A 21,501-nucleotide genomic window follows, 5' to 3' on the forward strand; every position below is an offset into this window, starting at 1 on the left:
TTTGAGCATCCATTTCACTATTTTACATTTCGAGTATTTTGTTAAGATATATCCATTTTTAAAGCGCAAATATTTAAGAAATACTTTAAAGTGACAAGCTTGTCAATGGGTAGATCTCTTTAAGAAATACTTGAAATGCATAAATAACAAAAGTGAAACGAACCATGACATACAAAATTAGGTTCTAATAAAGATTATTCACTAATCTATTTTGATTCGAACATTTGTTTCCCTGTTGTTATATATTCATTTTGGGTATTTCTTAAAGATCTATTTGGTGGAGAGCTTAATGTTTGAAAAATTAGAAAACTTTGAGCTCAACCCTTTAAAGATCAGCAAATGTTGACTCACCATTTGATAGATCTTTACAAAATACTCAAAATTCATCACCAGTCCAACACTACATTTGATCCTGATGTCCCTTTCACTATTGAAAACTAACGGGTCGAGTATGGATCAACCCTAATCCAATCAAAAACTTGATTCAGTGACAGCCTTTGGTTAACCAACATTTTGGCAAATAGGTAGATGAGGATTCTAATCAACATCGAATGGACTCTTGACAGATCTCTTAAATCAACAAACTTTACTTGGCTAAATAATCATATTCAATTTATTGTTTAAAACTTTGATTTGTTTATTGAGTTATTTTATTGATGTTGGATTTGCATTATAAAACTAGTTTTTGCAAGTCTTCATCCTCAAATCCATTAAAAAACTTCCTCGATCGTGTTTAGTTATTAGTAGGTCATGCTAGGGGTTGTCAATGGATCGAATTAGACACAAAATCCGAACCACTAACTTTGGATCTAGATTAAAGATTTTGGTAAGTGTTCCAATATTGGATTCCATGTTCCGATTCAATAGTGCCTCAATCAAATAAAATGTGAAAATTTTTAAATTACATTATATATTGCATATTTAAATCTAAGAAGATTATTTATATTTGAATAATGATAAATTAACTCCCCCTGCTGACAAACTCTCCTCACGTGACTGTTCATTGAATCATTTTTTTCATCAAGATACACAACTACACATATTTATGGGGATGTGCAATTGGGTATCCCAAAGAAAAATGTATGATTTTATGCACAACCATGTGGGGAGTTAGAAAAATATTGACTCTTTATGTTTTGTACACCAAATCAGAATTGAATTAAATCCAAACCCTATCCTTTATTGAGATCCAATGGAAACCCAATCCTTGTCAAATCAGAATCAGTTCTGGGTTCGATCCGATCCATTGATATTCCTATTGCCAGGAAAATGTGGTAAACTCAAAGTTTTGCACTTTTGGCATGTAATATATACCTAAAATTGAAATGTAAATAAAATCCAATTATTGTTTGTGGTGGTAAACTCTCTAAATTCATAGATTCCTCGGGATTTACATCTAATAAAATACATATCAAGTCACACATAAAAAATCACAAAAAAAGAAAAAACAAAACAAAACTAGAAATACATATGATTCGTTCATGGGTTTCGTCATAAATACAGATTACGCCCTTACCCGAAAGAGCCACTCTAACCATCTTACTAGCTATAACAAGACTTTCCTTTATAATTCCTCTCCTCCAATTTCCTTTCTTTATGCGGTAACCTCTCTTTGAAGAAAAAAAGACAAAACTAATCTAAAAAGGAAGAAATAATTTCTTCCCTTATATCAATAAATTCTCAATCAATTATTATCCAAGTATAGATATTTTGAAAAACCTTTCGTATTTAAAAATAAGATCCCACTCTTCTCTAATTAACTCTGTCAAGATAGATTATCCCAACATGTCACATGTCAAGTACCATTTTTACCCACATATATTGCTATTGCTCAAGCTACTTCTTTTAGCTTCTTGGGGGTACATTAATATATTTAATTCAACATCCCTTTCTTAAGAGATTCTTAGGCAAGACAAAACTCTTTTACTCATTGTGGTAGATGGAAGATAAGCAAATACTCAAAACAAAATTTTACAAAGATTTGTGGAGGAGCAACCAAGCACTTGGAAATTGTAAAAAATTATTTCAAGTCAATTTACAATGATTTGAGACCCCACCAAGGGAGGACTCGTTTACTTGTGTAAAAATAAATAAATAGACGGTAGTAGGTAGGAGGTTTTATTTTTCTAAATAAAACAAAATTAAAGACTTGACCCATTTAAATGACTTGACTTTAGTTGACTTGGTTCATCTGAATCGGTAACTAAGTTTAGTTTTTCAAAATATATTAAGTAAAAAATTGGGTTTTTGCCTAAATGATTGTGTTAGAAAATTGAGAATGATGGTCTATCCAATCCACCTGTCCATTTTGGTAAGCTCCACCATAGTATGAAAAACTGTAAATATTCAAGAGAGAGAGAAATTTTTAAATGGTTTAAGAGAGCAAAATTTTTTTTTCTATGGCACTAGCATAGAAATTTTTATTTTTTATTCTTGAAAGCTTGACCTTTATTATATCGTTTCTCCTTTCTAACTAGCGAAAAGTTTCCATAAGATAAAAAGTCTATGGCATGGATGAGGACTTTTCCCTCCAATTCTTTCAACCTTCTTTTACATGGTTTCACATTAGGGTGTCAATGGGTGTCCAATTAGCCCTTGTGCCCGAAATTGATTAGTCCATTTTGGATCCATTCGAAGCCCCGAATAGGTACTTGACTAATAAATTTATTTTATTTATAATAAAATTAATAGTCTAATTAATTAAACATTAACAAAAAGGCATCTTGAAGAAAATGTATTTGAATTAAAATTAAAAAATACAAAAAAAATGTGAAGTGGTTATTTTTTATCTTTTCTCTACATGAAACGTCCATTTATTTTTCACATATTATACAATGTCAACAACAAATACATGGCTCATACCATAATTTTCTATTATCTTACTCTTAAAGGTTGATTTTCTTGAACAATTCATTATTGATCTTAACTTCTAATTGAGAAATTACAAGTTAAATTATTATATTTATAAATAATAGTCTATTTGTTGAATAACATTTTTTTCTCATTAAAAAAACATTATCTATCTTAATGGATACTGGGGAGGTCAAATGTGTGATTGACCTTGATATGTGATTTGAAGTAAGATTATTCACCAATAAATCATAAGACTAATGAAAAAAAGAACAAAAAAAGAGAGAAATAACACAAATTTTTTTTATATGGTTCGACAAACGTGCCTACATCCACAGGTTTGGGGAGTTGTCCTACTATAAATCTGATTTACATGACCTCCTCTCCTTAGTCATTCTCCTCATTTCTCCCTTTTTCTTTTCCCTCATCTCCTTTTTTATAATGGCCTTAACCTTCTTTAAATAGAAAAACTCTAAAAGAATCCTAATTTTACTTAAATTACAATTGATTAAATTACCAATTATCCAAATTAATACTTACATAAAAGAAAATAATTCTCTTAAATTGAAATTTTTTCCTAATAAGATAAAGTCTTCTTCCCATGATACCACGTGTCTATCTTGAAATGTGTCTTAATGATACGAATGAATGATCTAAATGGGAAACAATTTTATCCCTTCACAAATACCCAACTAGTATTTAAAAGGTATCTATTATTTGTAGAGTCAGTTTTGATTTCAAGGATCTTGTACTTGGAATCGAAATCAATAAGAATCGAAATTGAGATTTTACTTACGCTGTATTTAGATTAAGAGAAATGGAGAGAAGAGAAGAGAAAATAAGTGAGTTTCTCTCCATTTCTCTTGTTTAGATTGTTAAGTGGGGAGAGAAGAGAAAAAAAAAAAAAGAGTTTTCTTTCTTTCCAAAAGTGAAGAAAAGAGGAGAGAAACTCTTTTAAAATATTTTATAATTCCAACTTTACCCCTAAATCTCTTATAAGATATTTTAAATTTTCAAAGTTATCTCAAGTTCTCTCATGTCAATCCAAACATGTTGGAGAGAAATTGCGTTGCTCTTCTCTCAATTCAAACGTAACCTTAGGTTCCCGTTATAAGTATACGTGGAACTGACCCATAAACATCTTATTGACATTATACAAGAGAGAGGAAGAGATTGATTTGTGGGAATCCATGTGAAAATCAATTTCTTAGGGTCCATGACCATATGATTGCACACAAAGATACGTGAGAGAATAATTGTTCCTACAATTATGAATTTCAAATATATGATTATATTTTTTCTTTAAAAACCTTTTTTTGTCCAAGATAATTTTTTCTCGTGGTCTAAAAATGTTGTCACCGTACCTCTTGGGAAAATGATTTTTTTTTTCCTTTTAATATTATTCTTTGAAGATGAACGAAATTAAAAAAAAAAAAAAAAAAAATCACTTTTTAACATTTTTCCTAATTACTTTCAAAATAATAATTTCCATCTTGTCAAGAAATTCAATTTTCCTTGAGAACAGACCCCTTGGAATCGTGCATGAAAGCAGATTTATCTTCAATGGTAATTATTGGATAATAATTACATTATTTCATTGGATTTATTTAGATTCAAAAGATCCACCAAATGGAAAGATAATCAATAAGCCAATCTAATGTCTAATTAATCATATATGTCATATCTTCAAGATATCTGATTTTATACACCATGGCATTGATATAGTGCATCTCACTTGCATTTTTTACAATACATAAACTTCATCTCTATCATCCACAACTAATCTCTATCAATAAGGACCCTTTGAGAAAATATCATTTTACAACTAATTCATTATTTTTTGAGAAATTAATTTATTGAAAACTGTGACATACTTATCAAATTCATTTTCTTCCCTGTTGAGAATTTTTATGGACAGATATATGGAGAGTTTTCTCAATACTTATTATTAGTTTAGAAATTAAAATCCCCACATTGGTATACACGTGTGAAAATGACTGAGAAACGATTAAATAATCTAATTAAGCTACTGATTCTGTAAAATAACGTTTTTGTACGTGTAGATAGAAGATGGTACACGTTGGTAGAAAACCTACATCACTGAAGAATTGTTGCATGTGGACCCACCCAATCAAGTAGCCAGACCCATCAACGTTCAATCATCATCGATTGCTTTGATGATTGAGACTTCGAACTTAGCCAAGCATTAGGAGTACAATCAAAGAAAACACTTACTTGCTTATCATGATCTTCATCAATCATCATCAGACCTAAAAGAGTTAGAAATATACATCAAAATGCCACGTGGCATCATTAGAATAAACCTTTATAATTGAGAAAAAGGTGGTGTTGACCTTTCTCATTGATTGCCGCCGGTCTGGCCCATATGTGGGCCTAAATATCATCGGAATGCTGGAGGATCTCCACGTAAGCAGTTTTGAAGTAAAGGTAACGGCAGTGGGACCGAAGAGTATACCACGTGGCAATTTGTGAAAGGTTGTGGCTCATAGAAATTTGACAAACGCTTTGCTCAATAAATCACCGAAGAATTATAAACTAGGAAATGGTTATTTTATTGAGTCAATTCCAAAACTCATCGAGTCAAACTGAAATCAGGACAAGATATGTGTGATACATTAATAGAGTCGTGATAATACGACTCGCCATGTGACATACCTAATTGACTCCCTGGCATGACAAATTTGAAAATCGTAGATATGTATGTCTCGAGATACATGATTGTACTTCTTCATAGAAAAGTGTATTCTGAGAGAGTTGTATATCCTGAGACGTACAAATCTATGATTCTCAAACTTGTACACGTCAAGGAATCGATTGAGTACACCATATGATGAGTTATATAATTGGGACTTTATATTAATATTAGAGTTTGGCCTGTGCGACAGACATCCCTTTTGGGTAGAAAGGATAAAAGACAAAATATGATAAAATTAAAGAGATATTATTAAAAAGAAGAAAGGAGAGGAAATACAATAAAATTGAAGGGAGGAGAATATGAAATATAATAAAATAGGAATGTGTGAATCCCATTATTTTATTTCAATATTTAAATCCCAATAAACTATAATTGAGTAGGTCCACCATTCACAACGTGAAAAAAAATATATTTGACGGACCTAAGCATCAAAATTTTCATTGTCAAATTATTTTTTTTTGACGGACTGAAACCGTTAAATTAGTGGAGAATGAGAGAAATTAGCCATCGAATTGAGGATCATAAAAAATTTCTACGACCATAGGCCATCAAAATTCACTTTCTAAAATTTGTGACCTTTGGCCCGTCAAATTTTCTTGTAAAAATTTTTAGTTTTCACATAGTGATTGTGTTTTATTATATATATTATTTTTCTAGAAATAATATATAATAAAATAATAATCATGATTCCAAATATGTAGATTTTCATGAGTTATCTGAAAAACATATATAATAGTAGTCAAATAAACGTTATAAAAAAAAGTTATGCCATATTTAAGTTTAGAGTTGGCACGGTATTAACACTGAAGTGATTACGACAATAAGATGAAAGAAAGATCAATTTTGTTTTATGAAGCAAAATGTCGAACAGACGAAGAAGCATCATGTTAAAACTTTGAACTTAGGATAGTGAGATAAATGATTAGAGAGACTATAAAAGATAAATTTGAAATGAAATGATTCAGAAAAAATAAAAATAAAAAAATAAATAAAAATAACTCCAATACATAAGAAATCATGAGAAAGTCAACAAAGATAATTTACACATATTCAAAGAATGCCGGCTACAACCCCAATCAGAAGAATTGTTCAAGTTGAAGATCCTTATAAATAAATAAAAAAGTAAAAGAATTTAAACAAAAATGAACTCACTCTCAATAAAAGAAGATTTCACTTTGGACATAATAAAACTATAGAACTCAATTGTTCAGCCAATTTTAAAATTTTGGGATAAAGGCTTCTTGGTGAGCAAAGGGCTTGTTGCAACTTTTCTTTTGTTTTTCAACATAACATAACATAACATGTACATGTAATTTTATGACTACATAAACAAAGTAATGCTCCAAACATCATTAAAATGTTGTTACTCCCCATGAGATACCCTTGACATTTTTGACCCAGTGGTGCAAACCCATTGCCACACTTGCCCAATTCCCATATTATATATGGATAAGGATTTTATGGCCCCAAAAGTACTAAATTAAAATGCTGCAAGTGCACGTGATTGTATCATCGACTGTGATCTTATGATATCTTGGTCATCTACCATTTCTATCCTTAGGGGAAAAAGTGACATTTTAAAATGTACCATTGCATCACTTGGCAATGTGCATATTTGATGATGTCATAGATACCTTGATTAGGAATTTGGACGTATAGTTCATTTGATTGGTGTGAGATATACTTCACCCCAAAAATTTTCATACAAAATATGAGATCTTCTACTTGTCTTATTCATTAACTTGATCTTTCATTTTGATGCTTAAGTCAATTTTTTTAGAGTTGCGAAGTTTTGTTCAGAATGCGAAAAGTCATGTTTTTTGTTTTGTTTTTATTGTAGGTTTTCTTTAGTGGATATGTTGTCAACAATCACAAATAGGATTAAGTGACTATGCCTTAATTACTAGCTAGGATCTCAATCAACTCAGTTGTCACTGATTATCATCATGATTTTCAAGATTTGATATAATCCCTTTCTATTGTGATTTGAAATTGAGTCGTGATAATCTGACTTCCCAATGGATTGACTACTTGATATGACAAGTTAGGGAATCGTAGATCTGTGTTCTTTGGGATACATGATTCCCTTGAGATACACTTTTTTACGGGAAAGTGCAGTCGTGTATATCAAGAAAAGCAGATCTGCGGTTCTCAAATTTGTCATGTAAGGGTAGTTGATTGAGTTTGCCATCATGTGAGGTTAGTCAGACTATCACGACTCTTTGAAATATATCGTGTTTTTGTCATAGACACGACCTTCCTCACAATATTCATTTGAGAAGTAAATAAGTTTTGAGCGTATAAAAAGTTTTCTTACAACGTCAGGCTTACTTTAGAGAAAAAAAAAAAAAAAAATGGAAGAGAGAACATCTACTAGAACTTCGTAGTTGTCTTGGTTGGGGTGTCTACATTATTTGATTGTGATTGATCTGAATCAGAGGGAGAAGGTTCTCTTCATCCGCATATGGGTTGGTGGATCATGAAGTCAAGCTTGTTTTGGACAAATCTCATATCAACTCTGTAATTGGGCTATTAAGTTTTATTTTATCTCAAAAATGTAAGTGAGAATGAAATATTCTAACCCAATCAGAAAAACTCTACTATAGTAAGTCAAGTCAATATGAAGTCTAAACTCCACGTTTAATGTATTGAGGTCAACCACAAACAATTTGGCGCGTTGGGATCACTAATCATACCTATTTTGAATCAACCAACCCTCATTGCAACTCATGGTCAACCCACTAACCATATGGTGCGTTGGGCTCACTAATCACACTTATTTTAAATCACCACCATCCTTGCAACCATGGTCAAAATTTTCAGCTAGCTGGTATGGATTCCTAAGAAAAAAACATTATCAAATTCGAATCCCCATCTTTTATTTTCTTATTTTGAAATTAAGTTTGTTCTTGGACATGATCATGGTCAAATCCTTATCCCAAAGGTTTGGGATCAGATACACAAATCATGTTCATACATCCTATTCGATCTAAATCCATATAGTTTATTAATGAAATGTGCTTTCATATCTATTTTTTACTTTTTCATTCATGTTCTTTTGGATCTTCCTTTTATTCTTTTAAAATCTTCACCTTAAATATTATTTCTTCTTATTGGGATTGTAATTGGCCTTCTTTTAAAGATAATCAAACTAATTGACTTTCTCTTAGTTTATCTTTTATAACCTTTTCATTCATCCATCTTCAATATCTCCATTGCTACAACTCTAAAATTTAGTAACATGATACATTTTTTTATTACTCAACAATTTTGTTTCATAAAACATAGTTGGTTTTATTGCATTTTATAAAATTCTTTTTCTAATTTGATTCGTATGTGTGGTCATCATATCTACTTTAATCATTTGATTTTGATTCAACAACCAACTTCCTCGATGTGTCAATCATATCCTTTTGTATAACATTCATCAGCTCTTGCTGCCTTTGGTACTTACATTATACTTTTTTGTAGAGTTTAGTAGTGGGTAACATTTGATTGACACATCGAGGAAGCATTGTAGTGAAAGTTAAGGCCCTTCTTGGTAACATTTGAAGTAGATAAAATCTTAGGAAAAATGATGATCATGATTAAAAAATTTATCAAAAGAGGTTGAAGATGACTGATTTTTAGAACAAAAATTACGATTTTTTCACTAGATGTTGAAGATGAGGGATTCAAGTCTTTTCCCCTTTGTTCTATGTAGAAGACTAAGGTCAAGAGATGCATACCATCATTTTCAAAACATAAGAGGACATGTCTAAATCACCTGTTAATCATTACATATGATATTTTCATAAGAAACAAAAAATATTATTTCAATGAGTTGTGCTCCATAGATTCATGGAAAATGAACTTATATCTTCACACCCAATTCTAATCATGTAAGTTCAAAATTCAATAATTCAGATAAAAGATGTATTCCTAAAATATATTACGGATCTCTAAAATAAATTCTTACAACTGTTGGATTTCATAGGACGAATTTCAACTCAATTTGTATTTATTAAAACATAAATCTAAATTATTTATAAATTTAATATATTTATTTTTTGACTCATTCAACTTGACTCAACTAGTCAACTGGATGGACAACCAAGTGAGTTCGAGTTCTCCAATTGTAAGATTTTTATCACGATATATACATAAGTTTTCAAATCCAACGGTTATAATCACAGATGATGTTTTTGTGTAAAGATTACCAAAACAATATGACACGTGGCATTCGGTGGGCCATATTCAAACAAATCCTTCTAAATAGTCGAAAAAGATTGTTACGTCATAATGACGAAAAACATACGCTGACCTTTAGAATCTCACAACTAAATAGGAATCATAAGCTTTCTAATTTATCTGAAAAATTCTAATCGCAAACTACGTTTGACGTATAGAGTCAAATCTACCAATACGATAGTTTAGGATTTCCTTTCTGCCTAAAAAATCGATGTACGTTTGACGCTGTTGTTTGACATTAAAAAATTAAATTTAATTTAATTGAGAGACATTTATGTAAATTAATTAATTAAATTTGAGATTGAGATAAAACTGGTAAGCAAATCTGTCAAAGGCTCGCTCCAGCGAAAGTGACTCAAACCATAAAATGAGGTTAGATATCATATCTCACAAAAGGATTTTTAAGTCTAAACAGAGATGATTCTCTTTAAAGAAAAAAGAAACCAAAAGTATTACAGTCTATATCGAAATTAAATAAAATCAGTGGTTGATACTTTTTCTATCAATAATCAATTAAAGGAGACCCATTAATCCAACGGTAGAGATCAGTTAGCCACCTACCCCTTACTGTGAAACAAAACATCTCTAGAAGTCTGGCGCCACAGTTTCAACTGTGCAAAGTTATTTGAAGGACCATCCAACTGTGAGCTATGATTTTGTACTACAAGGAGTTAAATAACTAACCAACTTCACAGACTGCTTTCAGTTATAGTCACAGTATTCTTTGAATTATTTGAAGTAATCGAGAATTTATTGATTAATCATACAAAATAATAATATTTTTACCATTTACCCTTAAAGTTTTATTCTCTTCTACGTTCAATCTTAGAGTAATAAGATAGGGTCTTTGGTGAGGTTGAAGATAATGGCTTTTGGAAAAAAAAACCCTAAAAATCATATTTTTATCCTTCAATTTTATTTTATTTTTTGGATTTTTTATACAGAAAATTTCCAAATTTTTTCGAATTAACCAAATTGAACCTCTCTCCGAATATTATTTGCTTGATCAGTGAGTCACGTGGCATAAAAGGGCTGTGTAGTTGGGAAGCCACCTATTCTCAAGAGTAGTCGATATTTGCTTCCTGGCTACTATATAAGGAAAGAAGGAGCGAATTCGAAATATGGAAATAAGAAAACTTCTTGTACATCGTAGTTGTCGTATAACATCCAAAGATTGGGAAAAAAACGTATCCCTAGAAACCTCTAATAATCCTTCAAACGTGTATAAAAGCCCCCCTCATTTCTAAAAAAAAACACAGAGAGAGAGAGAGACAAAGAGAAAAAGAAAGAAAGAGAGAGAGAGAGAAGCCATGGATCCTTCTCTGCAACAACTTCCCATGTTCTTCATCTTCCTTCTCCCTTTGTTCTTATTGGGTCTTATACTACTGACACGTAGGAAACTCCCATACCCACCTGGTCCACGTGGCGTACCCATATTAGGCAACATGTTCATGATGGATCAACTCACGCACCGAGGACTCGCTCGACTCGCTAAGCAATATGGCGGAATTTTCCATCTACGAATCGGTGTGTTACACATGGTATCTGTGTCGACTCCCGAGATCGCTCGCCAAGTCCTTCAAGTACAAGACAACATCTTCTCTAACCGTCCAGCCACTCTGGCCATCAAATACTTAACTTACGACCGAGCCGACATGGCTTTCGCTCACTACGGTCCCTTTTGGCGCCAGATGCGTAAGATCTGCGTCATGAAGGTGTTTAGCCGAAAACGAGCCGAGTCGTGGGTGTCCGTCCGAGACGAGGTCAATTCAACGATTCGAACCGTCGCGTTAAAAGCTGGGTCACCAGTTGATTTCGGTGAGTTGATTTTTAATCTCACGAGAAATATAACTTATCGAGCGGCTTTCGGGTCGAACTCGCATGAAGGACAGGACGAGTTCGTATCCATAATGCAGGAGTTTTCGAAACTCTTTGGTGCTTTTAATATCGCCGATTTTATACCTTGGTTAGGCTGGGTTGACCCGCAAGGGTTCAATAAGAGACTCACTAAGGCACGTAAGTCTCTGGATCGGTTTATCGATAGTATCATCGATGATCATCTCAAGAAGAAGAAGAAGAAGAAGAAGAGAGAGAATGATGCAGATGATGGTGATTTTGATACGGACATGGTCGATGATTTACTTGCTTATTATAGCGAAGAAACGAAACAAGGAAGCGAATCTGATGATGTACAGGGCTCCATCAATCTCACTAAGGATAATATCAAAGCGATCATCATGGTACGTATATACTATGTAGTAAGAGATATAATAATAATAATAATAAGAGTTGACTTGATTCAAGTCCGTGCCTCGGGATACGCAAAATAAAGATTTATGATTATGCGTATCCCAAGAAAATTGATCTACGGTTAGTTGATGATAGCGTAGAATAAAAGAAAGAAACTGACCAACAGAGTAAAAAAAACAGATGTGTGGTTCTGTGCACAGATGCAGCTACTTGCAGTTTTAGCTAGACAGGTGGCTATCATAAAGATTTTTGACGAAGAGTGGTGGTGATGATAAACGGATTTGAAATTCACTCAAATGAAATGAAATGATGTGGCATATGTACGGAGCCATAGATTTATTTCCTTGGATACACGAGGAAAAATATCTCTATCGGGATACACAAATACAATCTTTTATTTACCGAGTGAGTGGAGATTTTTAACTTAGAAAATCGTAACTCATCTATCTTTTTTGAGTCCTCGTAATATGACTCGCCATGTGGCATACTCACGTGTGGACAATTTTGATAATCATAAATATGTACAAATAAGGGTACACTTTTATGCGAAATTGCATTTGTGTATCCCGAGGCGATTTCAGAATTTCTCATAAGGTAAGAGTGAATGAGTGATGTCGAGATTTGGATCCAACCAATTGCTTATTTGATCGGATTTCAAGATTTGGATTCGAATCCAATCTGATGAGATAGAGAGACTGGGTCTCAAATCTAACAACTAGAGATCCATCGTGGAAAAGAATAAAATCTAGAATCCATGATGTATTTTGTTATAAACAGGTCAATAAACCCGTTAACCGTAAGATTGAAAAAGCTTCCTTCATCTTTCTTTTTTTATTATTGCCACACCAACCTTTTTTATAACAGTCAGGGAAATTAAATGGATGTATTGGGTTGTGGATAACCATTATTTTTCGAAAAAGGCTAAACTGTCTTCCTACCACACTACCATTATTCTTTGTAAACACCATGCTTGAGTCCCCCCTCACCTCTACTACGCGAGGAAAAAAAGTTTTTGCTAAAGAAGGATCCCGAAAAAGAGATTCCTTTTAAAAAAATGGGGGTGATAGGTTGGAATAGACAAAAGACTGTTGATTCTGGTACGACATCTGATAGAGTTATTGGACGGACATGAGCTCAACCATTAGCAACCCAGCTTACTCCACCAATGAATTTGGTTAAGTGTAGTCGATGGATCAAACTAGGTTGGGTTATAAATTGCCCTAATCAAGCCCCAAAATCCATCCAACTGAGGCCAATTCGATCCTATTTACGAGACGAGATGGGTTGTATGCTACCAGGGGTGGATTTAGAGTGGGGGTTGTGGGGGCATTTATCCCGTAAGAGTTTTCAAATTTTATGGATTAGTGTGCTATTACAACAGATTTTAATGGTGGATAAAGAAATTTATCCTTATTACTCTTACCATTATTATTTTTCTACTCTTAGTTGACTTCACAATTATTTTTTTCACTCTTGACTTGCCCCCCCCCCCCCCCCTCTGAGTAAAATCTTGGCTCAGCCCTTATGTATGTACATAAATATAATTATATATTATAAATTAAATTATACTATAAGTAAATGGACCACTTAGATATTCATTTATTTTAAGATATATATTGCGAAACACAGAGTGGTCAATTATTTTTTCTATTGAATGGTGTAGATATCCTTATTCGGTGTGTTATATATAATTTTACTCATACGTATGCTACAAAGAAAAAAAATTGTGGCAATTTGGTAATTTAATATTGATATTTTTGTCCAGAATTTCTCATAGTCAAAAGACAAAGGAGGTCATTCTAATATAGTTAAAATATACAGAGGTATTTCTAATTAATCTCATTAATGAGGGTGGAAATTCTAACATAATCTATATTTGTTTTCTTCATCTCCATTGTTACAGGACGTGATGTTTGGTGGCACTGAAACGGTTGCATCAGCTATAGAATGGGCCATGGCAGAGCTAATAAAAAACCCAGAAGAAATGAAGAAAGTCCAAAAAGAACTCACTGAGTTAGTGGGTCTGGATCGGCGAGTTCATGAAACTGATCTCGACAAACTCACTTACCTCAAATTCACCGTAAAAGAAACTCTCCGACTCCACCCTCCCATTCCACTCCTCCTTCATGAGACCTCGGAGGACAGCGAGGTTTCTGGGTACTTCATTCCAGCTCGTTCACGGGTCATGATCAACGCATGGGCAATCGGGCGAGACAAAACCGCTTGGGACGATCCGGAAACCTTTAACCCATCAAGATTCAATAAAGAGAATGCAGCAGACTTTAAAGGGAGTAATTTTGAGTTCATTCCGTTCGGTTCGGGTAGACGATCTTGCCCCGGTATGCAACTCGGACTCTACTCGTTAGAGTTAGCTGTGGCTCAGTTGGTCCATAGTTTTTCATGGGAGTTACCAGATGGATTGAAACCTAGTGAGCTTGATATGATGGATGTGTTTGGACTCACTGCTCCAAGAGCGATTCGACTCGTTGCTATACCGAGTCTTCGTCTCAATAGCTCTTTATTCTAAGTGAGAGTGAAGAGTTTTAAGACAATTGCTTTTCTATTTGTTCTCTCTTTCCATTAGAATATAAATTTATCTTTTGGCGTTTTATTTTGGATTTGTGAAGAAATAAAAAGAACAATTGAAAAATAGACTTAAGTGGATTTGTTCCAATTTAAATAATGAAAAAATGTTTTATTGTATATAGTTATATGTTTATTTGTATGAGAAAGAGATTTCTTTGTTTGATTTGGTAGTTGTTTGTTATTTTGTGCGGGGTGGCAAAGTAAGTTGGGCTCTAAATGTTTGGCTGTTTAGGTCGAGATTTGATTAAGATCAAATCTAGGATTAACTCAATAAGCATCTGATCAAACCCTTGTTGGATTCCTCCCATTTTTTTTGTTATATATTTATCAAATCTCAATATTATGATCCAAATCCATTGCAATAACAATCAGGTTGAGTTTTACTCTTACCAAATTATTTGGATTTGATAAACAAAATATAAATAAGCTTCATATATTTGAAATCGGATCCTTACTAGAACCATGGGTAGTATAATATGGTATTTGGTGAGAATAGTGCTGTCAATGGATTGATCAATCAACCCTAAATTAGATCCATATCAATTTGATAACTTATTGGATTGGTTTTAAATCAATAATGTCCATGTTGTAAAATATATTGATTTCGAGTTGGTCCTAGAATATCATATTTCCCTTCTTCTATATTGATTTTAAGGTCAAAATTTAATTAAATAATTTTTAAAAGACCCCTTACCCTAAATAGTTAGTGTTTAAAATCTCCATAATTCTCAAGTCTATAAAACCCTAATCTCTTTCTTACTAAGAAACCTTAGCCTCCTTCCTCACATCTTATTTTCTTCTCTATAACTCGAAATCCTAAACTCTAGAAAACTTTGAGAGATTAGATGTGCGAAGAAAGACACAATCTTTGAACGAAAATCATCGAAAAAAGGTGTAAATATAATTAATAATTAAATATTTTTATGAAAATCACGTGCTTTCTTTCTTTTGATTTTTAGATATATGATTGATATCGATATGACGATATCATCATGATGTGTTCAGATTTTTCCATAAAATAAAATAATTACAAATACAAAAAGTTCAGTTTATAATCCAAATATTTTTTGCATTTTTATTTCTTACAACTCGAGATTTTGGATCATTAGTGGGTCTTATACTAGAGATTGAGTTGTGAGTTTCCAAGATTTGGGGCGTGACAAAATAAGCATTTGAGAGTAGTTTTGGTAGGATTTTTTTTAGGGCATTTTAGGTAGTATATCTTTTTGGAGGTATATTTAATGCATCTTAGCATGCCCTTAAGGAGCATTTAAACAATGAGTCATGACAATATGATGCCCCCTATGCCCTCATCATAGAACCATAGATCATTTGTCTTTAGATACATAGAAAAAAAAAAAAACATTTTCTTGTATATCCCAAGGCATTTGATTTACGATTCTGTGATGAGAGTGTTTGTCAAAGGGGAGCGCCATATTATCACGTTTCTTAAACAATACCCATGCGTTAAATTATGCACTGACATGGTAGTGGGTAGAGAACCATAGATATTATTTTTTTCCTTATATCCCAAAGAAAAAAAATCTATGATATGAGGAAAAATTTATGATTCTTAATCTATTGTAAGTCACCACAGTGTTCAACGAAGTGTTGAAGGAAGTCAATTTAGAACAACTCTAAACTAAAGCTTTATTGGATGACAAGTCACTAAAAAACTTTTGCAAAGTGTTGCATTTTTTTAATTTATATTTTCTATAAATTTACGGAGTAAAGCCTAACCTGCATTAAGTTAGAATAGAAACTTGACCGAGATAATTTTTACATATTATATTTTCATAGAGCAAAAAAAAAATACATTATTCCTATGTGTCGAGCTTGAAAAATGAACTTATATGTTCACAGACAAATCCAACGATTGTGATAAAAGATATATCTAGAGAATATATTACGGATATCTCGAATAAATCCTAACAACCATTGGATTTCATATTTACACCTTCATGAGTCTACTAATCCAACTCTATTTTTATTTATGAAAAAATATATCTAAATTATTTATAAATATAATATATTTTCATTTGACTCATTCAAATTGACTCAACTAGGTGGACACTCGAGTTGAGTTCTCATAGTTTTAAGTTTTTTATCACCATGTACATATGCATTCCTATTCAAGTTTCAAAGTTTTCAAATCCAACGGTCATAATCACAGATGATGTTTTTGTCCAAAGGTCAACCAAAAAAATGATCCACGTGGCATTCTGTGGGCCATGTTCAAACAAATCCTTCAAACACAGTCTGAAAAAATTCGTTACGTCATAATGACGATAACCTGACGCAAAGCTTTAGAACATCACATTCAAATTTTATATTAGATTATAATTTATTTCTTTGAAAAATACTAAACTCAACGTACGTTTGACGTATAGAGTCAAATCTAACAAAAAGATAAAGAGGATTTACTTTTGCCATAAATATCAATGTACGTTTGAGCTATTCATCAAATATTGTTTGACACTTATAAAATTAAATTAATTTTATTGAGAGACAGTTATTTAAATTAATGAATTTTGAGGTAAAAAATGTAAGCCAAACTGTCAAAAAGTTCGGCCCAGCGAAAATGACGCAAAAAGATTATAAATCCAAAAAAAATATAGATGAGTCAATTTAAACAAAAGAAACCAAAACATCACCTCTTATCTATATAGAAATTAAACGTAAATCAGTGGTTGATATTTTTTCTATCAATGACCCCATTTTTGTTCTTTTAGATCATCGCTCGTTTTTTCAAAATCTTCGGGCCTGTGTGGATACACTTCTCTGCGCAAGAGCAAAAGCTCAATCACTCCCCGCAAGAGCAAAAAATCTCTCTGCGAAAGATCAGGTCCTTGGAGCTTCTCAATAAAGAGCAAAAAACGTCTCCCCACAAGAGTAAAAACCTCTCCGCGCAAGAGCAAAAATCTATCCAAACGTTTATTAGCTCCTCGTAGGGGTAGAAGTCATCAAGAAGCTCTATCCAAATGCAGTGTTCACCTTACATATTATTTCTTCTTATATTGAAATTGGAATTGTAATTGACTTTTGTTGAAGTATTGAAAATAATCAAATTATTTCAATTGACTTTCTCTTAATTTATCGTCAATATGAGTAAGCATTTGTTGTTAAGAAATTTATTTACTACTTTGATGAGCTAATTGTATGACACCACATGTATTACAAGAAAACACTAAAAATCTGATCTCTTAATTGCTCAAAAAAATTTCTCCTTAATTTTTCTCTCCACCAACCAATCACTCGCTTTTTCAATACACGTGATGCATGCTATTGGTTAACACCTTAGACCAAAAATTTCTTAGCACTAAAAGCGTACTCTCTCATGCGTACTTGATAGCAGTGTTTTAACAATCAGGCGAGACGTGCGGGTTGGACCGGTCCAACTTTTTGGAGTATTTTTAACATACCCCCTTCACAATTTGGTGATTATTATTTAAGATACCCCTTGTGTTATAAAATTGATGGTATGCCCCCCTTAATCAAAGGTCTTATCTACGTTGGAAAAATAACACAAACCTTAAAATTCATGGCCAGACCAAATTTAAAATAAATAAAATTATTTTTTATTTGATCCAAGTTGCCCATGTTAAACCATCTAGTGATTGATTGGTAGCTTCCGTAGTTCCATTCCACTGAATTTTGATTTTCTAATGAAATTAAGCAATTTTGTTTCGATCAAATAGGAGTGAGTGAAAAGCTCTCTCTCCCGCTCCCTATTTTTTTAAGGATGACTTGAAGAAAAGCTCAATTACATCTCAATCTGATCTACGAGCACCCTCTTTTGATTCAAATACGCTTCGCTTAGGGGGAGTCGTCCAGAAAGACAGATAAGCTGCCATCTCTCCCGTGTTTTCCGTTGATTTTAAGGAAACAAGAGCCCCAGTCCTACTTATTCAACGAGTGCTCACCTCTACTTAAACATGAAACTAATTAAATATTTCTTCTTGGGTTCCTTCCCTGACAATTCCATTGTTTTTTTCTAGAAGAATAACGGATTTTTAAAATGGATGGCAACTAAACTCTTTAAATTTCAAATTCCAATCCAACTATGAAAATTTTACCTTCTAATTTTTTTTAGAAGTTCTTAAAATCTCACTATAATCTACATCCAGTGGCATTGGATCATGTTTTTAATGTTAAAGTTACTTGATTTTGAGAAGAAATAAAAAAAATACTTATTTCATATTTCATATTTTGATTTCAACATTCTACCACTGATCAGACGAACCCAATCAGTCATACAGGCCAATGACTAGTCTGATTTTTAGAACATAGCTAGATAGTTACTCCCAACTATATCAGGCAAAGCAAGAACAAATCCTCAACGAAAAAAAAAAAAAAGAATGATTTATCGTGCAGACTCAATTTTTGCATTTTTATTATAAAAAAACTCCCTAAGAGTTCTGACAACTCCTAGGGTACCTTATTTTATCAAATTTGTTACTCTGCAAACTTTGGAGCAGGATTCATATTATTTGAAAAGATTAAATACTTATGATTCCTTCACTTCTTTAAATCAAATACTTATTATATCATCTTTCTCCTCTCTAAAAATCATGAAATTTAGAGGGTCATGGTGCTAGATTGTTAATATGTCCATGTGAGTCCAATGATTATTTTGGGAGAGAGAATTGATATTGAGAAGAGAGAGAGAGAGAGAGATGATATATTAAGTATTTTATAGAAAAAATATTGGAGGGTGTGTTATTGATATTTAATATTTTAAAGGGGAAATTATAATTTAAAAAAATCTATTAAAAAAAAGTAATAATTTTTTAAAATTTGTCAAAATAAATCAAATTCGACCCTTTAAGGGCTGAATTTATTTTTAATTTTTTTTAAAAGTCAACAATTGCAATTTGCAACAATTAATTAAAAAATAAATTTAAATTATTATTTTTTTACCGTTGCTTTTCGACGATCTTCATCAAGACAATTATTTAATCCGATCATGATATTGATGAAGATCGTCAAAAAACAACAACTAAATAACAGTTAAAAAATAAAAAAATAATTTAAATTTAAATTTAAATTTATTTTTTAATTAATTATTACGAGTCGTAATTGTTGAATTTTTTAAAAAATTATATTTAAAAATTATGGCTAAATTTATGAATTTAAAAAAAAAAAAAAATTTGCCCTTAAAGGACGGATTTTAAATCCTTTTGAAAAATTCTAAAAAATTATTTATTTTTTAAAATAATTTTTAAAATAGAATTAAAAAAAAAAAAAAAAAATTCTCCTATCTTAAAATGAAGCTTTTAAGGTAATAAATTTAATAAAGTAGGGTTCGCTTGGAATTATGCAACAGTTGGGCCTGCAGGTAAAACTCTATAAGAAAATATATCGTGCAACGTAGCTGGTCATATAATATTGAAAGAACGGCTAGGAGGGGAAAAGAAACATATCCCTAGGAAACCTATATAGTAATCCTTTAAACGTAAATAAAAAGGGCCCTAATATCTTGGGAAAAAAAAGAGAGAGAGAGAGAAACCATGGATTAACTTTTTATCTTTTTCTTCTTCCTTTAGCTTAGAGTGCTGATTTTTTAACTCAGCCTGGCAGGGACTCGTTTTTTATCCGGATACAAACCCGATTCAAATCATACTAACCAAGACCATATTTGAATTATTTTACTTTCATTAAATCACAACCGACCTGGATATGAGTGTGTCCATATCCAAATTTTTATCCGGCTATCCGAACCATGAAAAAAGAAATTGCCCCAAAAAAAGATATTTTTCTTTGGAGGGCCGTGGTGTTGGATTGAGTCGCTAACAAAGTAGGGCTCCCGTTTCAATGGACAATAAATAACACCATGTCTACGTGACATGCTTTCATTGGAAAATAAACATTTTGAGCTGCGTGCGCTGATTGATTAGAGTCTGAGATGCTTTAAACTCCAATTAAAGGAGACACTTTTCCTATATTATAGAAACGGGACACCGTATTGGATCCTGAGTCAATTTTATTTATCCGAGTCATTGAGTTAAAGGAAAAGGAGGTAATCATAATTCTAATATATTTAAATATAAGGAGATATTTCTAATTAATCTCACTAATGAAGGAGGTAATTCTAACCTGATCGTATTTATTTTTTCATCTCCATTGTAACAGAATGTGATGTTTAATGGAGAACCGAAACAGTTGCTTCAGCCATAGAATGGGTCAATGGCTCATCAATTGAAGTTGCGTCCAAGAAATAAAAAAAAAAAAAAATCAATGTCTAATACTTGTAGAGCACTACTTTAGAATTAATTTAAGACCCCAAAACAAAGGATGCAAGAAAACCAATGTGATGATCACAACATAATAGACTGGGAAGACTACAAAAGATAAATTACTAATGAAGACAATTGGGAAAAAAAGGTAAAAGAACCCTCAATTAAGTCTTGAGATGATTCCATCCATTAATGACATATGCTATAAAGAACATGCATACAAGTTCAAATGTTCTAAACAGATATATGACTTCAGGTAATGAAAGCTGATATAGGCACTTGAAAATAACACAATACACGTATCCAGGCAATTCAATGGGAGCAACAAGATTCATTTGGCGGACCCCAAATAATATTAGGAATAACACTTTGGTGAAGCACAAAACCCTAAAGTAAATACTAGAAAATAGGATCCCTTCCCCTGGATCAGATGAAAGGCCTAAGGCCTGCAAATCCATACAAATGGGTTTCTGGGATTACGTTTAAACATGACCATTTGCCCTTCTGAATAGGACAGCCACAAAAGTCGCACCAATCAATCATACAATGTGACCCTCAATTATACCAGAGAGCATGATTTAAGCAACAAAAAAAAAAAAAAAAAGATAATTTCATCAAAAGCATTTATCCTAC

The 21,501-nt window shown here is 32.2% G+C and overlaps 1 protein-coding gene across 1 annotated transcript; it reads left to right on the forward strand.

Annotated features, from left to right (window-relative positions):
- Nucleotides 1–11,039: 11,039 nt before the first annotated feature.
- On the forward strand, nt 11,040–14,795 carry LOC147403651 (cytochrome P450 84A1-like). Its single transcript, XM_086439319.1, has 2 exons — nt 11,040–12,036; nt 13,950–14,795. Exons 1-2 carry the CDS (start codon nt 11,107–11,109, stop codon nt 14,571–14,573), a joined length of 1,554 nt encoding a protein of 517 aa, XP_086295445.1. The 5' UTR covers nt 11,040–11,106; the 3' UTR covers nt 14,574–14,795.
- The last annotated feature ends 6,706 nt before the right edge of the window (nt 14,796–21,501 follow it).

The sequence above is a fragment of the Akebia trifoliata genome, chromosome 4 (genome assembly GCF_017979445.1).
Source record: "Akebia trifoliata isolate Shusen 1 chromosome 4, ASM1797944v1, whole genome shotgun sequence".
In the NCBI taxonomy this organism is placed as follows: domain Eukaryota; kingdom Viridiplantae; phylum Streptophyta; class Magnoliopsida; order Ranunculales; family Lardizabalaceae; genus Akebia; species Akebia trifoliata.